The following is a 27,863-nucleotide window of genomic DNA, read 5'->3' as shown; positions in this document are numbered from 1 at the left end:
AACTGCCCCCAGCCCCATCGGAGACAGCCCCGCATCCTGCTCCCCCCGCCCCGGTCACCCACCCGGCACAAAGCCCTCACCTGTCCGCGTCCATCTGCACCCTGAGCTCACCCCGCCCCGGCGCGCTCCTCCCCCTCGCCAGGCGGGCCACGCGCGATGCTGGCCGGGGAAGGGAGGGGGCGCCGCAAGCTGCTCGGTGCACAGGGACCAGCTCCCCCTTTGCTCCCCAGCAGCTGCTTCACACGGCCCCGGCGCTTCCTCTTCCGGGCTGAGTCCTGCCGAGGGGGAAGAGAACATCTTCTGTGGTGCCACTGTGCCCCCAGCCTCCCTCCCCGGGAGGGAAACGCCCTCAGAGGAGAATTCATTTCCAGGGAGAGTTGCCCGCTCTGCTGAGGACCGAGTTGGCAGAGTGTAAAGTCCCCCTCAGCAGCTCTTTTTACAGCCCCGCCTCATTCAGATGACCGCCTGGCCCCCAAACTCAAGACAGTCCCACAAACTGCCTCACCCTGTTAACTGACCAGCCAAACCCAAGACATCCCCGAAACTGGGTCCCAGACTCAAGATAGTCGCACAAACTGCCTCAGCCTGTTAACTGCTCCTCCTCTGAGACAGCCAAGTAAACTGCCCTACCTTAAACTTGAGACTTTAGCTCTAATCTAAGGTTAATGTTGGCCAAACATTTCAACATCCAGCATAGAACGTATAAAGGTCCTGGTTAAAAATCAGAGGGTAGCCGTGTTAGTCTGGATCTGTAAAAGCAGCAAAGAGTCCTGTGGCACCTTATAGACTAACAGACTATTGGAGCATGAGCTTTTGTGGGTGAATACCCACTTCGTCCCATGCATCCCACGAAGTGGGTATTCACCCACGAAAGCTCATGCTCCAATAGTCTGTTAGTCTATAAAGTGCCACAGAACTCTTTGTTGGTTAAAAATGTTGAGATTACATCCGTACCTAAAAGGAAATGTTTTGATTTTTCACCTATGACTCACTGAGAGTATTAGGATTGTCATACATCAACTGTACAAACATCTGCATTATAAATGCCAAATGTAATGCAGATCCTATGAAAATCAGTGATAATATAAAATCCCTGTGAGATCATTTTATCTCCTTTTTACAGCAGGAAAAACTGAGGCAGAAGTTAGCATCCTCAAGGCCATAGAGTTAGTATTAGAACTGGCATACAAACAGAAGTTTCTGACTCCTAATCCTTTGCTCAGACACATTTCTCTCTTGCAGTAGTCTTGTCTACATTAGGGAAAGTTTGCAAACATTTCCCTTTGTTGCCCAGCAGCTCAGCTCCAACACCAGTAGCCCTGGTATGAATAGGTCACTGGCTGATGCTGGTGTTAGTGGTTAAGACACAGTACATAAAATAGCAGTCTCCTGCCTACACAAGCCCTTCTGTTGCTACCACCAGTGTTAGCTTCAGCCGGAAATATTTGCAAAATTTCCCTAGTGTAGTCAAGGCTAACAGAATGTGACTTTTTAGTGTGCGCACATGCTTATTTTCATTAAGAAAATGTTTAATCTCTTACAAATAAACTCCGGATGTTGAACTGTGTGGATTCTTCTGATAGAAAATCACAAGGAAAAAGAAATAAAATTAAGGTGGCTGACTTAGGGCAGATCCTCAGCTGATGTAATACAGCATAGCTGAATTGACTTCACTCACTGGAGCTGTGCTGGTTTACAGCAGCTGAAGATCTAGCCCAGTGTCTATTTCAGGGTTACATATATTTACATATAATTAATGTCTAGGAAAGTGAGAGAATTTTGGAACATAATTTTTCATATCTATACTGCCACAACCAGTTCACTCAGCCTGTTCCCTATCAGTACATATTGTTACCAAACTTTGGCACCACTGCAGTGGTCTACTCTGCTAGTTTATCTTCTGACCTAACATCTTACCCCCTTGCCTATTCATATAAATGCTGTGTCTTACTTGGTATTTGTATAAATAGTGGCTTGTAAAATTAGATTATAGATGGCTATGTGGTTAATGCACAAGACTGAAAGTCAGGACTCCTGGATTCTATTTTCAATTCTGCCTCAGACTTCCTGTGTGACCTTTGGCAAGTCACTTACTCTCTGTGTGGCTCAGTATCTCCTAATCTCAAAATAAGGATAATACCTGCTTTAGGATGCTATAAAATTCAATTCATTAATATTGATAAAGCACTTTGTGATCCTCAGACCAAGAAAAATTGGGCTTTCTGCCACACTCTAGCTTAGTTTCTGCTTTTGTTTCTCAACAGAGGTTTCAGAATTCCCCATTCTCTTTTCAGAAGCACTTTTGTACCTCCATGTCAAACTGAGTTTTTCACAAGTAAATGAAAATTGTACTGGTCCATCACTCAGCCTATAGGACACAGGAAAGTTACGCAGCACAAATCTTGCAGAAATGCAACTTGTTTAAAAATTAGAAAAGAAAATAAGTGTAAGTTAGCAACTTGTGAAAAATCAGCAGCAAGAAATTTTGATTTGATAGTAAATTTAGCATTTCTTAAAGATTTTTTTAATTATTATTTTTGACAAGTGTTAATATGATTTATTTTAAAGAAAGCAGCAATAACAGCAGCTCAGTGAAGTAGATCCTGAGTTGTATTCTGTTTATCTGTATTTGAAAGGAGACATCATAACTTGCAATTGGTACCTGAACTTCATATTTCCTAGCCCCTAAATCAGTGATACTCAGACTGAGGCACCTGAACCACAAGTGCCTCTTTAATGTGTCTCCTGCAACTCTTTGCTGCACATGATATTAACATTATTAACCAATCAGGATGCTTTTACTATGTTATTACCCAATTATCTATTTACATTAAGTTATTAACATATGTGCTGTGAGAATAATATATATCATAAACTAAATATTTCCCCTGTCATACAGTTTAAATATGAAAAGTATTACAGTAAATGAAACAATGAAGTCACATAACTGTGGCTCTTTTGGGTAATGTTGATCGCCAATTTGGCTCCTGAACCAGTGAGGTCTGCATATCACTGCCCTAAATGATATGAAGAGACTGCTAAGTTTTAGACAAACACCTTCTCCACACATCATCCCCTCTGCCCATCAGCTGGGCATTTGGAGAGCTGTAGTTCAGGTTTCAGACTCAAGTTATGTGGTTCTCCAAAGTTAGCCAAAATCCTCACCAAAAGGAGGGAGATTGTGGCCTGTAAGGTAAAAGATAAATTATATTTTAAATGCCTATGGACATCAATTATTTTTCATTGTTCATCATATTTATTACAGTAGAACTTAGGAGTCAACCAAGAATAAAGCCTCACTGTGCTAGGGACAATAAGAGACAGCCTCTGCCCCCAAATGTTACCTTCTAACTAGAGAAGATGGTTACAAGGTAGGAGAAATGGATAGACCATACAAGCAATATGAACAATGTGATGGCTCAATAGGCTCATAAATCCAGGACTAAGCTCCAAATGTCATGTTGGTTGGTTTGGTTATTTAAATTCTTTCAGTGTGGTTATGTCAGGAGGGGATTAGCTAGAAAGGGGGAAGGAAAGGAGGAGACAGGAAGGACTGGAGTAAACTGCCAAGCAGCACAGGTGTGAGAGAATGTTCTGAGTTATCACTGCAGAAAGCACTTTTATGATATCACCAGTGTCCATTGGAACCTGCTTGCACTGCTTTCTTCACCTGCTGTGCCAGCTTCAGGCAGTGTCTTTCCAAAAGGCCACACGGCAGGGGAAAAGGTGGTATATCATATGGTTTCTGATCTCCCCTACACAGTTCTGGGTCTGAAGAGTGCTGGATCAGAGGGCAGCCCCAACTGGGTCCCATGTTACCCCATCCCACCCAATGCAGCAGTAGTAGTAAAGGACGCAAACAGAAATGCAGCAAAGAGTTCTGTGGCACCTTATAGAATAACAGACGCATTGGAGCATCAGCTTTCGTGGGTGAATACTCACTTCCTTGGATGCATGCATGCATGCATCTGACGAGGTGGGTATTCAGCCACGAAAGCTCATGCTCCAATACGTCTTTTAGTCTATAAGGTGTCACAGGACTCTTTGCTGCTTTTACAGATCCAGACTAACACGGCTACTCCTCTGATAGCAAACAGAAATGTTTATGATTGACAGTTTCCTTTGAGAAGAAAGGAACTGTGGATCACTGATTGCCACACAACTTGCTGTGCTTTGAGTTTGCTACACAGCAGCAGTTAGTTGTGGCTTTGATAAACCAATATCTCTCAGAGGCTGACGGACACCAGTAAAAACATAAAAAAGTACTTGTGAAAGACCAGTAAGCACCTGTCATATGTTCCCTTCTTTGAAAATGTTGAGTTATTGTTCCATTTCCGACTGAGAGGGTTTGAATAGACTGATATCTAAACCAGCTTTATTAATCCTTGATAAGATCCATCTATAGCATTTGGCCTGCCAAAATCAAACTGTAAGTGTGAAATTATGAATAGGCTAATAATGCTTTCTCATAGCACGGCCGATTTTAAATAAGAAGGGACCCAGGCACAAAGTGGAAGTCTAAATCTAAATCAAGTCTAGCTGTATAGCCTTTGAAAAGATTTTTGTTCTCTTCAATATAATACCATCTGTGGTCTGGATTCATGCCCATCAGAACGCTAGCAAGCACTTTACATTCTCCCAACAACCATACGCCTGGCATTTATTCCCCAGCAGATTAGCTTTTGAGGAGTTGGTCTAAACATCAGGATTAATCTCTGTCAGGATATCAGGGTCTCACACAGCATCTTGAGATTCAGTTGTTTAGATGAGTGGTTCATTACCCAGTCCAGTGTGTGAAAGAAAAAGGAGTGGACTTGCACACCAGCTACTGATCATGGATATGGTTCCTTATTATTATTATTTATTTGCATTGGGTTAGCTCCTAGGACCCCAGTCACTGACTGGCACCCCATTGTACCAGGCAATGTACAGATGCAGAACAAAAAGACCCTGACCCAAAAAGCTGACGCTTAAAGACAAGAGACAAATGGATACAGACAGGTAGATGGGAAGTACAAGGAAACAAGGTCCTTCAAGGTTATTAGAGAATTAGGGGTATTGTGTAGAATAATTCTACAGAATGAAATTAACTTTTATTTAAAATATATTTATAGCCTCTCTAGCTGCAACGAACCTTGAAAATATAAACTGATGACCAATGGTTTCAAGTCAAATGGGAGCCTGGCAGCTGATTTCAGGACCCAGCCCCAAGACATACATTTCCCTTATTTATTTCAACGGAATATTCAGTTTGAACTAATCCAGTTCAAAGACCCTCTTCACGGAAATCTAATCAGTATCCAAGTGATTCAGTGGAATTTGAATTCTGTATCATTGCAAGCGTGTTGCCTGGGGTAGCAAGGTAAGGAGACATGATCCTACCTGTGACCTCGTTTGCTATTGGCTTAATAAACCTCCAAACCAATCTAATCTGCAGTCCTGGTCTGCTGCTCTCACCACTGCCTCTGTTCCTACAGTTCTGGAACTCCAGACCTTGCTCAGAATCAACCCACCCTACATATTACAGGGGCTTTTCTTAAGTCCTGACCACTCCATTCAACACTCTCCTTGAATATTTCATTATTTCAGAGTAACTCCAGAACAAGCGCATGAGAATTGCCTACCATCTGCTCTAACAACTCAAATGTTAATTTTTGGAAGGAATTTTTTTTTATTTTTATTTTTTTATTTTTTTATTTTTTTTACATAAAATATGTTTAAACAAATAGCTTCACTCTAGCACAAAAACTGGCCTCACTGCCACAGGTATCCAGATACTATGATGATAATTTGGTATAAAAACCTAGATAGAATAGAATTGTATTCTAAAAAAAGACCCTAAATACACATTGGTTGTTTCAATTTCTGCCCATGTTTGCTGATCTCTGATAATACAATAGCGTTTACACTCTTGGATAGAGGTTAGGACTCCAGGGTTCTATTCCTGTCACTGTCACACTTGCCAGCAAGAGGCTGTTCTAAGAATTAAACTTTTTAGTTAAAAAAGCTCTGAGACCTTAGAATGAGAGAATTAAGTGTGATTGTGGTGAGTCAGATTCTGGCAGCCAACAGAGGAATCTTACTGAAGGACTTCACTGACATGTATGCAAATAATCACTCAAAATGAACTACACTGGGGGAACATTAATCTTGCAACAGAAAATAAGAAAAACAAGGCAGTTCACAGCTGAATATGAAACTTTCTGCATTGGCTACAGCACAACCACCCGCTGCCCCCAACCCAAAAGAGTAGGCAGAGGATTGATGTACAGTAGGTAATCCCTTTCCCATTTTTTTTTTAAACAAAAGAGTAGCTGCATCAGTGCTACCAATAATATAAGCTCTGCTGTAGATCAGGAGTAGGCATTTTGACCACGGTTTCATCTAGTTCTGTTCAAATGTTAGCAAAGGAGTGCAGGGTCTGTGGGTCCTGTTGTACTGTCACTTTGCAATAATGACCACAGAACAATTCTGCTGTTGCTCCATAGCTTATGTGGTGTGTGGGAGGGGAATATTTGTCCTTCTCTAACCTCTGCTAAGCATAAAGCACAAAAATTGCATAGGGCAGCAGGTTTCAGAGCATGGAGCACATTAACACATATTCTACTTGCACACATTTCATAGCTATCCAATGCGATTTTTCCCCACTCATCAAATATATTTGATTTTTAAAAAGGACTTGAGCCATTCATCCCATTTTTGCTTCCTCTTTGATCCTAAAGTGAAGTCACATCATGAAAGTGCATTTTTTCCTCTGTGCATGGGGCTCCCATTGAAACGAATGCATTCAAATTCAGAATCTGGCCAGAAACATCCAGCATTCGCATGGTGACAAGATGAGGTCACAAAATCTTAGGCGTTTTCTGGAGAATCAGGCAAAATGAGATGCTGGATGGGAGAGGAGAAATCTCTTATTCACCTAGAGTTATTGTAATATCAAAGGCACCACACAAAATGTCTGTCCCAGTAAACTGCTCTCCATAGAAATGTTCTGGTTCTGCAAGTGTGTCCCCTCTTTTAACTGTGCGCTTCCTTCCTTCTATTGTTTGCTGCCTCACGTCTTAACTCTGGTTTAATCTGCAGTTCTCACCACTGTTCATACTGTGATGGAATTGCTGTCTGCCACAGCGTTAGCCACAAACCTAATCCAAATGTAGTCCCTGCTGAATGAATATTTACATGCTTCACAACAGAATCCAGTGAGGCTGCCAAACTCTGACTCATAAAAGTCCTCCCCCAGCGGTTCCTCCAACTCTATGAACAGCCCCTCCTCCTTTTCCTCAGAAACCTTTTATTTTCTCACTGTCTCTCAGCAGCGCCTCCTGTTTCCATTTAATAACATCTCTCTCCCCTACACTTACTTCCTATATTTCTGCCTTCTTTCCTCACATCTCCACAGTTGATCTTGGTACACGTTTGCCAACAAAACAAAACAAAAAGACCTGAGGTAGCAAGTCTCAGAGCACAGGTCAATTGACTTGGGCCTACACCATGGGGCTAAAAATAGCTGTGTAGGTTTGCTGAAACCTAGACTCTAGCCAGAGCCCAGATATCTACACGGCTATTTTTAGCCCCACAGTGTGATCCCTATGAGCCCCAGTCAGTTGACTAGGGCTCTGAGATTGGTTCTGGGTTTTGCCTTTTTTCTTTTTTCTTTTTTGCTATGCAAATGGACCCAGAGTGGCTGATAAGATTATGCTGTGCCTGTGTCTCCAGTAGCAAGGTTGCAAGTGAGAGTCAACACCAGACAGAAACTGCATTTTCTATCTTCGCTGTTCTTTTCTTTTGTGTGTGTTTGATCTATTTTGTTTTCTTGAAAATCGAATTGGACTCTATTGACAACTACTGTCTAATGTTGGACAATTTCAGGGTCCTGTTAACACCTTTGATTCCTTGTATTTAAGTGGAAAAAAGGGGTCCAAATGCTGAATAATTCCATCAATGTCTGTAGAAGTTTTCTATATATTCCACAGTAATCACGATCAAAATCTGGCCCTGGTCCTAATGTAATAATAGACTACTCAGGTTTAGGCCAGGGTTCCCACTCCAGTTCTATTAAAAAGAAGTAGGTAACCTTCAGGTTTCCTGGAAAGGATCAGTCCAAAGTGTCTCTCATTGGGGGTTTCTCAGCATTGTCTGCATGCTGCTGAAACAGCACTTCCTGCACAGCTCCTGATGGTGGGCTGCTCCAACAACAATAGTTACTAGGTTACAAGAACCCTATCTGAATGTCATCTTTCGGCATTCCAAAGAAGGGAGTGTGGGGACCTTGATCTCAAGAGCTAATCCTCAAGAGTGACCAGGAGGAAGCGTCAGACCAGCAGTGAGTGGTGCACCCTGTAATAAGAAAGCCTAGTAATAACAGAATAGCAAGTTAGTATGAAAATATAGTTCATTTTAAATTTTTTGCCGTCTTATTAAAAACAAGACATTTTGTAAGATCAGGATACAAAAAAGGAGAATTTCCATGATGCATCTGGTGGAAACACAAACACGTACATCAGCCACTCAAAATGTCTTTGAAGACTGCAGTCATCCTCGTTGATTCTTGGAATGGCTAACTAAATATTTGTCACTGGAAAAAAAGTGCAAAACGATTTCAGATCAGGAAATCTTCATCTTTTATGCAGCATGAGTGCATGTACATATTATGCACTGGCTTTTTAACACCAAATAAAACTGATTTTAAAAGCAGAGAAATTGATGCATCATTATGTATTTATCAGTTATATTGCAACATTAATTTTGAGATTTAGTAAAAATTAACTTTCCCAAATAAGGTGACATCTTTTGTATCAGAAATCTTGATATGCAAAAAAGTCTCATTTTGCAAAAATGAAATATGGTTTTCTTGGCCTTAAAGGGGAAATGTAAATATCAGCACAGTTTTTCATTTGTACCCTCATATTTCAGGGTCTATTGGTGCTTTCATTGCAAATCTAATTTGAGAAGGTAACCAGCATACATTGTGGCTAGTTTGAGGCAGCTTAGTACAAACTTTGCATCTGGATTGATTGGAGTTACATTATTTTTCAAGAAAAAGTCAAATCCACCATTTTAAATTCACAAATTGGCCAAACTATAAAACAACAGCTCTCTGGAACTCTGTTTAAAAATGAACTGTGATTCCATTTCTAATTTGAATGTACATTGCACACCTACACAATCACAGAAGTGAACAGTTAGGAGCCATATAGATGCACTATCATGGTAAACACACGTGCATATTAAAACTGCACACTCTTGTTTTGACAGTTCAGAAAACTATGTATTCAACTTTGAAACGGGTCTTTAAATATGGCATTGTGAAGTTCTCTGTTCATATATCAAATCAAATTATCTTACTTAAAAAGTAAAAAGATGTTTATTTTAACCACTAGCGTGGCAAACTCAACTTGGCATTTAAAGGATAAGCTGTATTTTTTCTGGCTCATAGACATCACCACCATTAATAAAAATCCTGCAGGACCAATGTTGACATCACCTGTGCAACATTGTGCTTACGTACAGGTATAGCTGAGTGCAGAATCTTGGAAAAAATTAGTTTTCGGGTTTTTAAAAGGGGAGAAGAAAGAAGAATGTATGTTTATGTGTAGGGAGATCCACCCTGGATTCTAGATGCCATTGTGAAAAGCATGGTATAAATATGTAGACAGAAAAGAATTGGATTGCATAAAAGGGATCTGAGGTAAGAAACTGGCCTTCCTATTGGAATTTAAGCCCTGATTCAGCAACGCATTGAGCATTTGAGTAACTTCATACGCGAGTGGTCCTAGGGGAACAAATGAATGATACACACAGAAAAGAATCCAACTCACTCTCCCACTGCTCTGCTGGCTCTGTAGGGCCAACAGTAAGTTTAAAGCTGCACTTTAAGGGTTTCATGTTTGTGCAGCTGTGAAGTAAAAATGGTTTCATTTTGCAGAGGTTCTTTAGAAACCTTAGCGTCTTCTTTAGAACAACTTAAAGCATTTTGAAACTGGAAAGTAATTATAGATTTCTTCACTGCACATATAATTATCCATGGATGGATTTAGGATATAAGTAGATTGTGATGAATCTTGGGATGGTGATCCAATTCAAGCGACCAATTTTACACGGTGAAGTAGGGGTGAAATACTTCTTGTTTCTGCACAAATGTAGCTGCTAGAGTACAAATGTTTTCCAACTGTCATTCAGGTACCTAAGTAACTTAACTTGTTATGAAATATGTAAAAATGATTTAAAGCTGTGAGCCAATCAGATAGTTATGAAGGTGCTGAGCTAGTCTGTTTAACTGACCCATGTTACATAGTGTCAGGACTGTGCGTTGAGATCAACATTAAGATTCAATACATATGGAGCAAATGTCAACAGTTATTGAACTGATAAATGGATGTTCGGCTTTAACCATACACCGTCAACAAACTAGTTCCATTAGGCCCTAGAGTACAGGAATCCTACTTTCCTAAAGCTAAATGCTATTTAAAACATTATTATATAGTTGTGATGCTAATTTAATGTCAGCAATTTTGCAATACAGACGCCCTCCCCTCCCCCCAATTTACACAAATGTTCCATTCCAGAAAGCCTTGCATAACTCGAATTTTGCATAAGTTGGAAACATATACCTGTACATTATGCAAAAATTTCCACAACTTGAAAATCATATTTCTGTCTTATGGAACATTTTCCGTAAGTGTGAATTTGCGCAAGTTGGGTCTTCCATAACCCGGGGAGCATCTATATCAAAAATACACAAAAAAGTCTATGCTTATTACTTGATTCTTTTTAGAATACCCATACAATGCACCATAATATGGACTCTCAGAATTGGTCTGACGTTCCTGTCAAGAACGTACAGTTTTCTGAACACCTATTCACCAAAATATTTCTCATTAATACGATAGTAAGTACAACAAATACAAAAGGATGTTATCTTTATTTTTCACATGAAAAAATACAGCCAGCTAACCAATTAATCAGAATCCTTTTTCAGACTGTTCTTGAAGGAACCTGTTTTCCACAAAAGGAATGCACCAAGATAAAGTCTCCTCAAAATCCATCCGTTTATATATTTTACCTGAAAGTAAAAATATAACGTCCCATGGTTTCCTGTTGTAGAATGTCAATGTCTAATTTTAAATTTCTTCCGCTTCATTGCCTTCCATTCACCTTCCTGTGTAGCAAGGCTATTGAAAAGATTTTTCACTTTTCTTTTTCTGTCAGAATCCCTATAAAAACAAACATATGTTTAAATCTTTATTCTGACTTCAGATAAAATAGGCAAAACAATATGTATTTTAATATTTATAAAAAGCTACATTTTTGAAACACCGCCTCTGCTACAGTTTAAATTACACATATTATAGATATGTTACTTAGAAATACACATTAGGTGACTATATAAATGAAACCGCAAAATTCCAACACATTCAAAATATATAGAGGTTGATGAGCAATAAACATCAGGTAACCCTAATTGCAAGTCTTGTAGTGGTTGCTGCCAAGTTGTCAGACAACTGTTTTGACCTCAAAATATGGTTGACCAACATGCCAGTCCTGACAGGGACCAAGAGTGAACATTGGCCAGCATACAGAGTAACTCCACTGCCATAATTGCCACTGCCAGTAACCATATATTACCTTTGCATTATTTCTGAAAGCTGCATTCTAGCCAGGAACTGGTTATCTTTCCGGATCTCCCGAACAGCTCCTTTAAATTCACGTTTGTGTTTGTGAATTAGCCTCTTTCTTTCCTGCTCCTCCTTGCTGCCTCCCTGTTTCCTCCCAAACTCAAGGCTGAAATTAGAATGCATGTATGCATAAAATATTATGTCAAGTATACTCTTTTATACTTCACAGAAACTAGCTTTTATATAGATGCTACTTTTTTATATTCTACGTCTTTGCATACTCCTATGGCAACTCTCAATACCAAGGGCTTAACAGTCTCACTTATAATTACATATTTATAGGATACTATAACAAAAATATCTGACGTTATATAATTTAGATAAAGAGCAGATTTTCCAGAGCGCCAATACACAGCAACCTTCCACACGTAGCACTACATTCGGAAGTATAGAGGTGGAGAGAACCATACTAGCTGGCTAAATCCAGAATATCAGCATCTGCAGTTAGTGGAAAACCTGGACAAAAATGGAGTCTCACAATGTGTTCTAAGGTAAATATTTCTCATAATAAATTCTAAGGGGGCAAAGTGTGTCTGTGTGTTTAGGGGAATGGTGGATACCTGATCTGTTTCACCCTTTCGGCAAATAGCCAGAGGGAGTTTAGGATGAATGCAAATAGTGGGGCAGATGCAATCTCTTAACTGAGATCAACACCAGTGCCTCTGTCTGGAAATGAATCAACAGCCAGTGAAGAGTATTGGTGTAATATGCCCTTGCCAGTCTACTTGAGTCAGAGTGCAACTGCATTTGGTATTAGTAAAAGCTCCCAAATATCTTTCAAAGTTAATGCCAACTACAATCAGGATGTTGCTACAATCTAACCCAGAACACAAAAAGATACATATGATGTGTATGTAGAAAGGTCTATATCTGACAGGAAGGGGTGAAATTTCTTGGTCAGCCAAACATAAAAAATGTGTTTCTGGCCATTGTGGCAATCTGGGAATCCAGGAAAGCTGAGAAGTCTAGACAGACCCCCAAAATTAAGAACCAGTGTAAAGTAGATACCCAGATTGTATTTTATGTTGTGTTGGAGGTCAGATCAAATGCTCACAATGGTCCTCCTGGCGTTAAAGATCTATGAATCTATTATTGAGAGAGAAATGAATAAAGAGCTAGGAATAGCCTCCAGATCTCCTGATTTCCAGTCCTATACTCTAGCCATAAAACAAGACAATCCGTCCTCCATTTCTCAGGATTCCTCCTTCCCTTTCTCAGGGTTGTCCATTCTTGGCAGCATGTGCACCTAATGTAGGAGACACAACTCCATTCCTCTTGTTTTTCCTACTTTCCAGAAGCCTATTCTGCTTGGAAATTTAGAAAAGAATGACAAATAGCCTTTAGCTTAAGCCTATCTCCATGCTCCTCAATGCCTAACCTGCAGTTTTGCTTTCTTCACTTCTATAAGGATTACCGTACTTACACTTTCACAATTTTGGGCATGTACAGTTTCAATGGCACAGGCTTCTTTTTCTCACACACCAACGGGGTATAGTGTTTTCCTTTGTCCTCCAGCTCTTTCAGAGCGTTTTGATGCAACTCCTGAAAATGCAAAATGAGGTTAGGATTTTAAAAGCTAATCAAAGATATCACATTTTACAAACCAGTTATCGGCTGTCTCAGGAATAATGTTTTCCTGGCTAAGGCATCAACAAACTTCTCTCTTAGTAAGATCACAATTAACCTTTAGGATATTTGCTAGTCCTAAAGAGTTTTAAACCTTTAGGTCTGGCTGGTTTCAAAAGGTTTTCCATGGTCTACAGGGGGTGCTGAGATGCACAGCAGGAAGGGTCTGTGGCCAAAGAGAAAAGAGGCCTGGTTGGCATAACTGACAACAGACTAAACCTAGTTTAACTCAGCTCCTGTCTCTCAACTTAAAACTCTAAGGCCGAATATTCATTGCTCTAAGGGTTAAATGTTGTGACTCTAACATAGCTTATCCATGCCATCATCTTTACATCTTATTCTCTAACATATTTCATGCCGCCTCTTCTGCTAGAGAGGACGCACGCTACTGCTAAGTAAGAGGGTCCATCCTCACTGAATGCAGAAGAGAGTCAGGCTACACTCAGATCATCTTATCCTTCCATCTCTGGAAAAGAATTAACTAACTGGTGAAGCTGACAATACATTTTTATACTGGTTTTATTAAGGCACTCATGTCCCTCGTATCTATTACCTTATTTGATACATTTGTTTGACAGTACCAGTGACTTACAGATTCATACAAGATCCTCAGGAACAGCACTGTCAGAATGCTAGTTCTATAAAAGGAGCTACTTAAAGAGTTACCACAATGGAGATGCCTTAAATGTTACCCTGTCCACTTAAGTTCCCTCTAAGCTGCGTGACTGTGCAGCAGGCTATCAAAGGCTGTGTAGGTGAGGAGAGGCATCTCTCCCTCGGCCTCAAACCCGGAGCTGCCACGTTCAGGGAGAGGCACCTCTCTCCCAGCCCCAGGCTGCTGCGGCGAGAGGGGGTTGGAGGGGGGGAAGTCTTCTCCTCCTGCTGCAGCCCGCACCAGAGACCCCTCATCCCCAGCCCCACACCAGAGCCTGAGCCCTCACCCCCCAGCCCTCTGACTCTGGCCCTGAGCTCCCTCCCACACCCCAACCCACCCCATATCCCTGGCCCCACCCCCGAGCCCAGCTCTGAGCCCCCTTCCACACTCCAAACTCCTCAGCCCCACCCCTGCCACACGTCACCTCCATATTGGTGCACATAACAAAATTCATTCTACACATGGATGTAAAAAATTAGAGGGAACATTGCAAAAAAGCGGGTTTGGCTGCACCATGCAAAACATTATGTGTACACACCAACTTTTCCACAGAAACACTGATTTAGTCTCAAATTGTCTAAGGGCTTGTCTATAGACCAACTTAGTGCACAGCAAGCTGGGGTGTGACTTTACAGTATAACAGTCGTAGATCAATGTGCCTTACAGAATTTTTAGTGTGCAGCAGCAGGGACCACATGGGCACTTAGAGTGTGGCAGGCTAGCGCATCACAGATTCATACCCCAGGTATCTGCACACCAAATCCTAAAAAGATAATATGCTTGGCCTTCGAAAAAATATTTCACTTTGTTTTTATTTTGAATTAGCTTTACGTTTTTTGTTAGCACATATTGTGACCCCAGAATTTATTAACTTCTACATGAGCAATTAGTTTTTTGGGGAACATTTACCTGGAGTTGTTCAGGGTATTCACTCACTGATATATGTTCTGTAAGAAGTACTCTGATGGGTTGCATTATTTCATGGAAGGATGACAAAGATTCATACAAAGCTGCACATTTCTTAATGAGATCCAAACATACGGCTAGACATGATAACCTGTTAGAGAGATGTACACAGTCATGTTAGAATGTTATCTGCAATAATTTTACTGCATAATTAGAATATGCAGATGAAAGTTTCAAGAGCTTCAAACTAAACAAATTATAGGCAGGGCTGATAGTGCCACCTATTTTAACGAGAAGTGTCAGGCAACCTTAATAAGATCTCGTTTTCTGCTGTTTATAACTTTGCCAGACTAAGTGTTTGGGCTGAAATTTTCTCTTCTCATTTCTGCATGCCTCAGGCTGATTTTTTGTTTTGTTTTGTTTTGCTTTGGTGGTTTTTTTTTTGTTTATATTTTTTTTGGGGGTTTTTTTGTGTTTTTTTGGAACATTTTGGCCAAATATGTTCAGTCATTTTCATGAATAAGACTAGAAAAAAATAACTTGTTTTGCCCATGGTAAAATATTCTTGCAACCTTTTCTTCGAAAAGCTCTAGTGTCCTCATGTTTTGGAGGAAGCACTTAAAATTTGGCATGGGTTGCGTTTTGTGTCAGGGTTGTCCCTTTTGCCATCTTTGTGAAAATTCACCCAAAACTGGCCAAGTTAAAAACCTCTGAAAAATTTCAGTTTGTACATGCTCAGTAAAGACTTCAATTTTAGTAGCTAAATTTCTGAAGATTCCATCTTGACTGAGCAAGGCTCAAGCTTCCCAGAACTCCTAGTGCTGACTATACTATGCATGTACCATCCTCACAAAGAGCAACTGAGCAGGCTCCATCCCCTCACATCTTCTAATGATGACAGGACTCCACATGTGCCATCCCCACAGAGTGAATGAGCATGCTCCAGCTTGGGACTATACGCAGCAAAGCCTAGCTTTGCCTACAGTGACTGCAAGGGCTGGAAGTGAGAGGGATGTCAAGGACTGGAAGTGAGAGCAGGGAGTGTGTTTCTCCTAAATTCTCAATGTTCCCTGGCACTCAGGCAGCATGGAAGAGAAAGCTGTTCAATTTAAAGGCAGAGGGATCAACAGCAGGACTGAGGGGAAGGAAAGGACTAGATAGGAGACAAGAGGTCTGGTGAGACAAGGACTGGAGAGATGGAGGAGGCTGGAACTGGTTGGGCAAGAAGACTGGGATTGGAAGTCAGAGAAGAAAATGGCAGCGGGGGGGAGGGAGATGAGAGACAGCTGGCTGGGGTGTGGAGGAGACAGGGTGTGTGCGCTTGGAACTAGGAACCAGAGCATATGTATGGGCAATTGGGTAAGGGCAGAGGAGGAAGGGAGACAGATCCAATCAGGAGCCAGGGTGCAGGGGAAGAACTAAGACTTGCTGTGCAAAGTGACTGGGGAGACATGGGCAAGGGGATGGTTTGATGGGATACTAGATGGGGAGGGCTCTGAATTACTATAGAGAATTATTTCCCAGTTATCTGCCTAGTAGGTCTTGCTGACATGCTCAGGGTCTAACTGATTGCCACATTTGGGGTTGGGAAGGAATTTCACTCCAGGTCAGATTGGCAGAGACCTTGTGGGTTTTTCGTCTTCCTCTGCAGCACTGGGCAGAGATTACTTGCAGGTTTAAACTAGCGTAAATGGTGGATTCTCTGTAATGAAGTCTTTAAATCACTATTTGAGAACTTCAGTAACTCAGCCAGAGGTTAGGGCTCTATTACAGAAGTGGGTGGGTGAGGTTCTGTGACCTGCAATGTGCACGTCAGACTAGATCAGTGGTTTTCAAACTGTGGGTTGCGACACAGTAGTGGGTCATGGAGTGTAAGGCACTGGGTCATGGCAGCTCTGGTCAGCACTGCCAACTGGGCCGTTAAAAGTCCCGTCAGCAGTGTTGCCTGGCTAAGGTAGCTTAGTTCCTACTTGTTCTGACACTGTGCCGCATGGGGGAGGGGGGTCATGGGGCTCTGGGCACTGTCCCCACCCTGAGAACAGATCTGCAGCTATACTGAGCCCTCACAGCTGCAACTGAAGTCAGTAGGAGCTACACTTTGAACATATAAAGTGCTATAATATACTTCAAAAAGTCAGATTCCAGGAATCTCAAATTGGCACCGAAAATTAGTGGAAACTTTTGACCTTAATCTCCGTGCCTTAGTTCCCTGCCTGTAAAATGGGGATAATATCACTCCCTCACTTCACAACGATTTTGTGAAGATCCATTCATTGATGTTTGTGAAGCACTCAGATATTATAATGATGAGTACCACAGAAAAACCCAGGAAGAAATGAATAATTCTGTCTTCAGAGTAGGATTTGAATAGTGTGCAGTAAATAAGGCCTATGACCACACAAGGAACAATGAGGATAAACTATTCAGTAGCTGCTTATTAAATAAACATAATCCATTCTGTGCACTAAATGAGGCTCGGACTCTGTGCAAAAACAGAATGTGATCATGTAACTGAACACTGAATCACAATGCATATTCACAACTTCTGAGCGCTTGACTTTGCGATCTTAATAATGTTCTTTTGATGTGGTTATTTTTGCATGTAATGAAGATTTATTTGCTGCTTAAGGGTCTGACCCTTCAAAATGCTTAGCAACTCCTGTGGGGTGCTGAGCGTCCTCAAATCCCAAGGCCAAAAAGAGTTGGGGGTGCTTAGCACCCACAGAAAGTGTTCTGCACTTTGCAGCATCAGACCCTAAGAATGGTATATTTTGTTAATTAATATGTTACAAGAACCATATGATGAAAATAATTTATTACAGTTGCCCACCCTCAGCTTTTGTCCTAGAAGGTAACATGCTTGACAGAACACTGTCACTGAAGTTATACAAGAAAACTTGGAGTTTCCCCTTACATAGTCTTCACATACCTGAAATGATTCATTTCTGTTTTGCTGCTTTCCTTTAATCTAGTCACAATACTAAGTGGCAGATTTTGCTTTTTCCAGGTCTCCATATCCTTCTTATCACAGACCAAGAGTAATTCTGAATTTTTTCCTGCTGGTCTGAAAGGATGCACTAGAATATAGCCTAAAAAAACAGTTACAACGGTTATATACAGATTAGTTCTCAAAATTAAAAAACTTAGTCTTAAAACAGGAAAAAGATGATTTAAAGAAAATTTATAGTTTATAAAGATCCTTTATTAAAATTAGGCTATTTCAAATATACACAATGCTAATCTCTTTACAGAAACATTAGGCCAGTAGTAAAGTCAGCAGGGGTAGGGGAGAAAGACGGTGGCACCTGTAGAGACTAGAGTGAGATCAGCTGGAAGAGGGAACTTGCAAAGTAGTAGGGATAGTGGTGTCAGAAAAAGTTTCACAGCTAGGGGAGAATCAGGAAGGTTAGTTTGATGTGGTTATCTAAAAACTGGGATGGCATGGTATTTACCAGATGTGGTTTTTACCAGGTTAAATCACAGTTTTTGCCACCCAGTGAAAAAACTAATTAGTCCTGGTTTAAGGAATTTTCTATGCTAAAATCTGTTTAATTAATGCATACCACACTACACTTAGTTTTAGTTACACAGTCAAATTAAGCACAGATTCATAGATTTTATTTGTACAACCCTAAATTAAAGTAAAACTGCAGTGGGTATAATAAGAATATATGTAATTATAATACTGCACATCGGAATGTCTATGCATTTTGATTTGGTATTTTCTCAAGGAAATTATATCTGTCATGACTCATATTTCAGTTTTCAATATTATATGAACAAAAGTCAAAGATATTTCATTACATGAAAATGACAATAATGCAGAGTTGTGGGTTTGAAGCATTAAGCAATCAGAAGCCTGCAGAGTTGCAGACTACCAGTCCAGGGCCATTTGGTCATGCAGCATTCTGTAGCAGAAATTCAACTTTGACACAGTGGTTAGACCAAAACTGTTCCTCAGTTCTGAATGAATGTATCCAAAGTTTGAAAAAAATTGTTCTATGCTTGCTGAACTTGCTGGATAATGATGCAATAATTTTCCCCAGTTTCCTGGTTTAAATTGGCTTTAAGCCAGTATTTACCAGCACCCTGTCCTAAACTAGTTCTCCCTGGGAAATTGCCAATCCTGATAAAGAAAAATAAATTTGTGCAATGAACATGTTTTTAAGTCCTGCAGGCTTAGAAAGGAACTAATTTCAAAACATTTTAGCAACAAAAATAAAAATATTTTTATTAAGTTATTTATATATTATATTGACATTGATGCAAGTGGCTCTTCATATGTATGCAAGAGAGTCTCTGCTCTGAAAGTACAAAAATGACTCAGGAGGTAAAGATAGATGAGATTTTGGTTTTAAGGCCCTAATACTGCAAAAGCTCATGCTTAACTTTACTACTGTATGTAGTACCAGTAAGTCAATGAGACTACTCCTGGTAGTGAAGTAAAGCCTGTGCACAACTGTTCACAGGATCAGGGCCTGAATGTTCAAATTATACTTATCTGCTCTACTTCTAAGAGAATGGCAGACAGTATTTATTCTACTTGCATCTTTGATCAATGTTACCAAAGGCTACTTGCTTAAAAATGACACTTCTCTCCCAAAGGAAGAACAATGGACTTTTTTAAATGAGGAACAATTTTTTCTAAAGCCTGAAGTACATCTGAATCTGCATTTGAGACATGCTCGCTCAGTCTTTTCTTAGGATCTGTTCCATATCACTTACTCACAGGAAAGGCAGATGGATCAGGCCCTCAATATTAAAATAATGGAGTTATATTAAATTATGTTACAAGCTGTTAAGAAATGTCAAGGAATTTATTGGTATGATAGCATTTCAATACGTATCACAAAATTTGGTGTGAACTCATTTTTAAATATCCTGTGTCAGACAACCAAGCTGCCAGGAAATCATATGAAGCAAGTATTTGGCAGGTATGTGCCAAAGCCATATTGAATTGCACATCAAATATCTTAGTAGTTCTAATGTGAATTTCTAAAATATGATTGGATTTTTTTATATATGCTTCAAACACCAAAGATTTAAAATATCTCACGCAGAAATGTTGATATTCTATGTGGAAGTAATTAATATCTATATAGATGAGTGTTGCTGTACCACTAACAAGACATTTTATTTTTATTTAATTTTCCCTCACCACACACATAATTAGAAACCAGCAGTACTTATAGGGAAGTTTCACATTGGTAACAATTTACAGACCTATAGACGATAAATCATATCAAAATTTCAACAATGGAGAAGGTATTGCAAGCAAGCATTTGATTTCCATGATTTGCCAACAACTCTCCTCTTCCCCTTACAGGTGAATTACTATCACTAAATTCCCTGACAAAGAAAGAAAAACGTCATTTTTGCACCTAGAAATGGGGCACTGAGGAAGAGTGCCCATAGAAAGAGAGTCTGGCATGGAAATTATGAGCAAGTAGAAAAGGCCAAATTAAAGAGACAGTCTTAGTCTACATGGTATTCATTAGATGATGTTGTCGAAAAGAGCTAAATATGAGGATTGCTCTATGTTACAGGACAGATTGTCCCCTCTATTAATATGAGTGCAAGGGTTGGCAAATCCAGACAGGTATGCAAGGAGGAAGAGTATCAGCTTTGTGGCATACACCTCCCTTGTATCCTGATTGCATGGAAGCCCCACTGCAGTTCTTCTGGCATTCTGGTTATCAGCTGAGGAGTGGGTAGCATCAGCTGCAGTCTGCAGCATCAATTGCTACCCCCACAACGCCACAGAAATTAACTTTATCAGCATTAACTCACACTGGTTTCCTCACTATACCGTGGTGCCCAAAGGGGAAGGAGCTGTTTTTCAATGGGGGCTGGGAAGCAGTGTGGAAGAAGGAGGCTTTAATGCAGATGGCGCTTGTGTCTGGTGGATATCCGGGTAACTGCAGCATTTGAGAGCTTAGTTTCCTGGTCAGCTCAAGAGATCTATCTAGGAGATGACTTGGTCTTTCATTTGGAACATAAAGCTCTCGAGATGGAATTTTTAATTGCAAGGCAGCTTGAGGTATAAAAACAATGCACATTCATATTTATCACTCCAAGCAAACTTACCCTGTGGTCGTTTTTGAGGTATAGATAAGTGAAGTATTCCAACGAGGAAATTGATAAGTTCTGGTATGAATCGTTGAGATAGTGATACATATTCCAGGAACAAACAGCACACAAACAATCCTTTAACAACATCTTGTAGTGTCATGACTTGGCACTAACAAAAAATAAAAAAACCTTGCATTAACATATTAGTATGAAATTTAAGGCTTTAAATGAGCAAAAATAACCACCTCTGATAAAGAGATTTTAATAAGTTTCACAAAAATGCATGATCTAAACAACTGGTCATTTTTAGCAGCTTTTAAAAAATTAGCTAATACATTTTTTGCTGGGGTCATTTTTCATACATGTTGCTGCTCCCTAGTAAAATTTGACACCTTACACCTCATTGAAGGGAGGATGTGCAGCATTCAGTAGAAACCTTGCCAAAACTACTTTAACCACTAGAGGGCACTAAAGCACAAGAAGAATTAGTTCCTTTTTATATCATGCCTTGTATCTGATATACACCTCTACTTGGGATATAACGCTGTCCTTGGGAGCCAAAAAATCTTACCGCATTATAGGTGAAACCGTGTTATATCGAACTTGCTTTGATGTGCCAGAGCACGCAGCCCCACCCCCTTTGAACGCTGCTTTACCGTGTTATATCCGAATTCGTCTTCTATCACATCGCATTATATCGGGGTAGAGGTGTACTTATTCTGTTATTTGCTCGTCTATTGTTAAATTTAGGTCCTACAGTTTGCATGGCGATGGTGTGATATCCACTTTTAGAAAGGAACTAAAGAACAATCAGATTTCAAAGAAACTCTGCACCTCAGATGAGAGAGGAGCAACTGAATCTGGACATTTCAATTATATAAATAAGGCTTTAGGATTGAAAAATGAAACACTTTTGTTTAATATATTTCAATGTAGTAGGGCAAGTTCTGGAGGGACAGAACAGATTTTATAAATAAAATCAACTGTCCCTCTTAAACAAGAGCTATTAGTATATCTGGAAGATAGCATCACTAATTAATAGGATTCATGCACCCACTGTATTCCATGACTCTCACAGACTTTATATGCTAACAAAAGAATGGCTATACTGGGTCAGACCAATGGTCCATCTAACCCAATGCCGGATGCTTCAGTAGGAATGAACAGAACAGAGCAATTATCAGGTGAGCCATTTTTTGTTGTCTAGTCCCAGCTTCTGGACATTAGATATTTAGGGACACCCAGAGCATGGGGTTCCGTCCCTGACCATCTTGGGTAATAATAATTGATGCACCTATCCTCCAACAAATTATCTAATTCTTTTTTGAACCTACTTATACTTTTGGCTGTCACAACAACTTCTGGCAACAAGTGCCATACGTTGACTATATGTTGTGTGAAGAAGTACTTCCTTATGTTTGTTTTACACCTGCTCCCAATTAATTTCATTGATCACCTCTGATTCTTTTCTTATGTGAAGGGATAAATAACACATCCCTACTCACTTTCCCACACCACTCATGATTTTATAGACCTCTTATATCTCCCCCTTAGTTGTGTCTCTCTAAGCTGAACAGTCTCTCTTTTTAATCTCCCCTCTAATTGGTTGTTGCCTCTCTCTGTACACTTTCCAATCCTAATATATCGCTTTTGGGATTGGGCAACCAGAACTGCATACAGTAGTCAAGATGTGCCCGTATCAGCAATTTATAGTGGCCTGACATTTGCTGCCTTATTATCGATAACTTTCCTAATGGTTGCCAACACTGTTAGCTTTTTTGACTGCTGCTGCACATTGAGCAGATGTTTTCAGAGAACTATCCATGACTTCAAGATCTTTCTTGAGCAGTAACAGCTAGTTTAGAACCCATCATTTTGTATGTATTGGATTATGTTTTCCAAGGTGCATTCCTCTGCATTTATCAACACTGAATTTCATCTGCCATTTTCTTGCCCAGTCAGCCAGTTTTATGAGATCCCTTTATAACTCTTTGTAGTCTGCTTTGGACTTAACTATCTTGAGTAATTTTTTATTATCTACAAACTTTGACACCTCACGGTTCACCCTTTTTTCCAGATTATTTATGAATATGTTGAACGGCACAAGTCCCAGTACAGATCCTTGGGGGGCCCCCTCTGTTTACCACTTTCCTTTGTGAAAACTGACTATTTATTAGAACATAAGAAAGGCCATACTGGGTCAGACCAAAGGTCCATCCAGCCCAGTATCCTGTCTGCCGAAAGTGGCCAATGCCAGATGCCCCAGAGGAAGTGAACCTAACAGGTAATGATCAAGTGATCTCTCTCCTGCCATCCATATCCACCCTCTGACAAACATAGGCTAGGGACTCCATTCTTTCCCATCCTGGCTAATAGCCATTGATGGACTTAACCTCCATGAATTTATGTAGTTCTCTTTTAAACTCTGTTATAGTCCTCGCCTTCACAACCTCTTAGGCAAGGAGTTCCACAGGTTGACTGTGCGCTGTGTGAAGAAAAACTTCCTTTTATTTGTTTAAAACCTGCTGCCCATTAATTTCATTTGGTGGCCCCTAGTTCTTATATTATGGGAACAAGTAGATAACTTTTCCTTATTCACTTTCTCCACACCACGCATGATTGTATATACCTCTATCATATCCCCCCCTTAGTCTCCTCTTTTCCAAGCTGAAAAGTCCTAACCTCTTTATTCTCTCCTCATATGGGACCCATTCCAAACCCCTAATCATTTTAGTTGCCCTTCTCTGAACCTTTTCTAATGCCAGTATATCTTTTATGAGATGAGGAGACCAAATCTGTACACAGTATTCAAGATGTGGGCGTATCATGGATGTATATAAGGGCAATAAGATATTCTCTGTTTTATTCTCTATCCCTTTTTTAATGATTCCTAACATCCTGTTTGCTTTTTTGACTGCTGCTGCACACCGCATGGACATTTTCAGAGAACTATCCACAATGACTCCTAGATCTCTTTCCTGATTAGTTGCAGCTAAATTAGTCCCCATCATATTGTATGTATACTTGGGGTTATTTTTTCCAATGTGTATTACTCTACTTTTATCCACATTACATTTCACTTGCCATTTTGTTGCCCAATCATTTAGTTTTGAGAGATATTTTCAAAGTTCGTCAGAGTCTGCTTTGGTCTTAACTATCTTGAGCAGTTTATTATCAACTGCAAACTTTGTCACCTCACTGTTTACCCCTTTCTCCAGATCATTTATGAATAAGTTGAAAAAGATTGGTCCTAGGACAGACACTTGGGGAACACCACTAGTTACCCCTCTCCATTCTGAAAATTTACCCTTTGTTCCCTGTCTTTTAACCGATTCTCAATCCATAAAAAGATCTTCTCTCTTATCCCATGACAACTTAATTTCTTTAAGAGTCTTCGGTGAGGGACCTTGTCAAAGGCTCTCTCGAAATCTAACTACACTATATCCACTGGATCCCCACTGTCCACGTTTATTGACCCCTTCAAAGATCTCTAATAGATTAGTAAGACACGATTTCCCTTTACAGAAACCATGTTGACTTTTGCCCACAAGTTATGTCTTCTTCTATGTGTCTGACAATTTTATTCTTTACTATTGTTTCAACTAATTTGCCCGGTACTGATGTTAGACTTACCGGTCTCTAATTGCCGGGATCACTTCTAGAGCCCTTTTTAAATACTGGCGTTACATTAGCCATCTTCCAGTTACTGGGTACAGAAGCTGATTTAAAAGACAGGTTACAAACCATAGTTAATAGTTCTGCAATTTCACATTTGAGTTCTTCAGAACTTTTGGGTGAAAGCAGTAACAAGTCACCGGGACCAGATGGCAAAGTTTATCAATTAATTCCAGAACCTCTTCTATGACACTTCAATCTGTGACAATCCCTCAGATTTGTCACCTAGAAAGGACATCTCAGGTTTGGGAATGTCCCTAACATCCTCAGCCATGAAGACTGAAGCAAAGAATTCATTTAGTTTATCATCTATAAGTGCTCCTTTTTTATCTCGATTGTCCAGGAGCCCCAGTGGTTGTTTAGCAGGCTTCCTGCTTCTGATGTACTGTCCATGATGGAAGTGTCAGTAGAAAACCCACTTCATCAGATGCATGGAGTGGAAAATACAGTAGGGAGGTATAAATACACAGCATATGAAAAGACTGGAGTTGCCTTACCAAGTAGGGGGTCAGTGCTAATGAGCCAATTCAATTTCGGTAAGGCAACTTGGTAAGGGAACTCCCATCTTTTTATATGCTGTGAATGTATACCTCCCTACTGTATTTTCCACTCCATGCATCTGATGAAGTGGTTTTAGCCCATGAAAGCTTATGCCCAGATAAATTTGTTAGTCTCTAAGGTGCCACAAGGACTAACATGGCTACCACTTTGAAACCTGATAAGATAATAACCTATCATAGTCATCAGTTCTGCAATTTCATATTTGAGTTCCTTCAGAACTCTTGGGTGAATACTATCTGGTCCTGGTGACTTATTACCATTTATTTTATCAATTTGTTCCACGATGTTTTCTACTGACAGCTCTATCCTGGACACTTTCTCAGATGTGTCACCTAAGAAAAATGGCCCGGGTGTGGGGATCTCACCCACATCCTCTCCAAAGAAAGAACGATGCAAAGAATTCATTTAGTTTCTCTGCAATGGCCTTTTCTGCCTTGAAAACTCCTTTAGCACCTTAATTATCCAGTGGCCCCACTGACAGTTTGGCAGACTTCCTGCTTCTGATGTACTTAAAAATATTTGCTGTTAGTTTGTGTGTCTTTTGCTGTAGTTGGAAGTAGCTCTTCTAATTATTTTTTGGCCTGCCTAATTATACTTTTACACTTGACTTTCTAGAGTTTATGCGCCTTTCTATTTTCCTCAGTAGGATTGGACTTCCAATTTTTAAAAAAGATGCCTTTTTGTCTCTGAACACCCCTTTTACTCAGTGGTTTAGCGATGGTGGCATTTGTTTTTGTCCTCTGTTTTTTAATTTGGGGTTGTGACCAAATTTATCCCAGTATTCACAGCCTACACACTATTGTAATAATATGTACAAATTATGCTTTGTGAAGTATCATTTGAAAACTAAACTACCGGTCAGTAGTATCATGGTGAAATGTATGCAGCAACACTATATGTAAAGCTATGAATATAATCTGAAATACACCACTACTTCGATATAAAAAGAATTTGGATATAACATGGTAAAGCAGTGTTCCGGGGGTGGGAAGGGGCAGGGCTGCGCACTCCGGTGAATCAAAGCAAGTTCAATATAACATGGTTTCACCTATAACATGGTACGATCTTTTGGCTCCCAAGGACAGCGTTATATTGAGGTAGAGGTGTAATAACAAATGTGGTTACCAGACAAATCTGGGGAGCGTATAAATTGGTTCCTCACAGACAAAAGACAAGCAGACACCTCGAGCCAGGTGTGATCAAAGTTGATGAGCAATCACCTGCCAAGTGGCCATTCTTTGGTAAGGAAGGTTGACTGGAACAAACAGATCTGCATTTTCGCAAATAGCAGCATGGAATCTACCATGTGCCTCCCTGTCTCCATCCTCACAACGGAAATAAAGTTTATCTAGGGCAGGAGTCAGCAATTTTTGGCATGCGGCCCATCAAGATAATCTGCTGGTGCACCAAGAGACATTTTGTTTATGTTAACTGTCTACAGGCACAGACTGCTGTAGCTCCCATTGGCTGGGAATGGCGAACTGCAGCCACTTGGAGCTGCGGGGGGCCATGCCTGTGGATGGTCAAATATGTCTCACAGCCACCAGTGGATTACCCTGATGGATCATGTGTCAGAGGTTGCCAACCCGATTTAGGAGTAGGCCACAGAAAATGCATTTCAAAAAGGAACTGGACTATAGAAATGAGGGACAAAAACACCCCAATGTATCTCTCCCTGTCCATCTCTTTCACTTAAGGCAAAAGAAATAGCCATTTGACTTTGGGAGAGATCCTGACCTGAAATTTGGTCAGTTCTGTTGCTGGGAGCATGTGGTGACAATTCCATCATGAACCAAGTCTAGTTTGTTAAGTTTTAGTTCTAGAAAGCATTTTATCTTTATTTGTCTTGTATGCATTTCTGACTTTAATGCCTTATACCTGTACTCACAAACTCTCTCTTTGCCCTTTGATTAAAGAATAAAACAAGTTTATCTAATTAATCCAGTGTTGCATTTAAACTGAATTGTTTGGGTAACTCCATTTAAAGTAGCAAACTGTTAGATATTGCTCTGTTACTGGGGCAATAGACCTAAAATTTCTGAACTGTCCAGGAAAGAGCTGGACAAAGCACAACACATGTTTTGCGGGGAAATTCAGGACTGGAAGTGTATTGCGGTCACTCTGTAAATGATAATCAAGGTTGGTGGAAGCCCCAGTGTAACTGGAGCATGCTGGCATGCTACAGCTATACACAGGTACTCAGGGTGTGACCTACAAGCTGTTTGGATGTTTATGAGGGGCCCAGGTTGAAAGCTACAACAGCAAATCACTGTGACGCATCCCAGGTTGCGGGGCAGGTGGTGACACAACCTCCCACTGGTCTGGATTGTACCCTGAAATGTCATAGGGGTATACATTTAGTTTGAGCCTCTAGTCTATTATGATGTTCTTAAACGGTTTCCATTCAGCCTGCAGATATTTCACTCCTATAATTTTTAACTATCTTCCTCATTTTTGTATGGTAACTTTTTTTAAATTAAATGCTATTTTGGTGGGTTTCTTTGGTATTTTCCCCTCTACAAAGATCTTCAATTTAATTACATTATGGTTGCTATTACCAAGTAGTTCAGCTATATTCACCTTGGACAGATCTTGTGCTACACTTAGGACTAAATCAAGAATTGCCTCTCTCCTTGTGGGTTCCAAAGACAAGCTGCTCCAAGAAGCAATCATTAGTGGCGTCTAGAAATTTT

At 40.2% G+C, this 27,863-nt stretch overlaps 3 protein-coding genes across 8 annotated transcripts in view; 1 reads left to right on the top strand and 2 right to left on the bottom strand.

The window, feature by feature from the left end:
* MFSD10 (major facilitator superfamily domain containing 10) overlaps positions 1-835 on the bottom strand; it is a 30,643-nt gene extending 29,808 nt beyond the window's left edge. For all 3 annotated transcript variants that reach the window (XM_050947796.1, XM_050947798.1, XM_050947797.1), the window contains exon 1: positions 81-835. In XM_050947796.1, coding sequence (XP_050803753.1) covers positions 81-94 — 14 coding nt within the window. In that variant the 5' untranslated portion in view covers positions 95-835. The remainder of the gene's footprint in view (positions 1-80) is intronic.
* The window catches only part of ADD1 (adducin 1), a 262,757-nt gene that overhangs the window by 168,071 nt on the left and 66,823 nt on the right, over positions 1-27,863 (top strand). The window lies entirely within an intron of this gene.
* Positions 2,831-27,863, bottom strand: part of NOP14 (NOP14 nucleolar protein) — a 49,729-nt gene continuing 24,696 nt past the window's right edge. For 3 of the 4 annotated variants that reach the window (XM_050947515.1, XM_050947518.1, XM_050947519.1), the window contains 6 exons: positions 20,950-21,103; positions 17,792-17,951; positions 14,866-15,013; positions 13,099-13,217; positions 11,626-11,781; positions 10,903-11,213 (listed from right to left, as the gene is read on the bottom strand). In XM_050947515.1, coding sequence (XP_050803472.1) covers positions 11,108-11,213; positions 11,626-11,781; positions 13,099-13,217; positions 14,866-15,013; positions 17,792-17,951; positions 20,950-21,103 — 843 coding nt within the window. In that variant the 3' untranslated portion in view covers positions 10,903-11,107. Of the gene's footprint in view, positions 3,187-10,902; positions 11,214-11,625; positions 11,782-13,098; positions 13,218-14,865; positions 15,014-17,791; positions 17,952-20,949; positions 21,104-27,863 lie in introns of those variants that run through there. The other variant, XM_050947516.1, reaches the window with a different exon arrangement.

Source organism: Gopherus flavomarginatus, chromosome 3 (assembly GCF_025201925.1).
Source record: "Gopherus flavomarginatus isolate rGopFla2 chromosome 3, rGopFla2.mat.asm, whole genome shotgun sequence".
Taxonomy (NCBI): Eukaryota; Metazoa; Chordata; order Testudines; family Testudinidae; genus Gopherus; species Gopherus flavomarginatus.
Note: the sequence above shows the minus strand (reverse complement) of the source record. Positions and strands in the feature narration are given on the sequence as shown.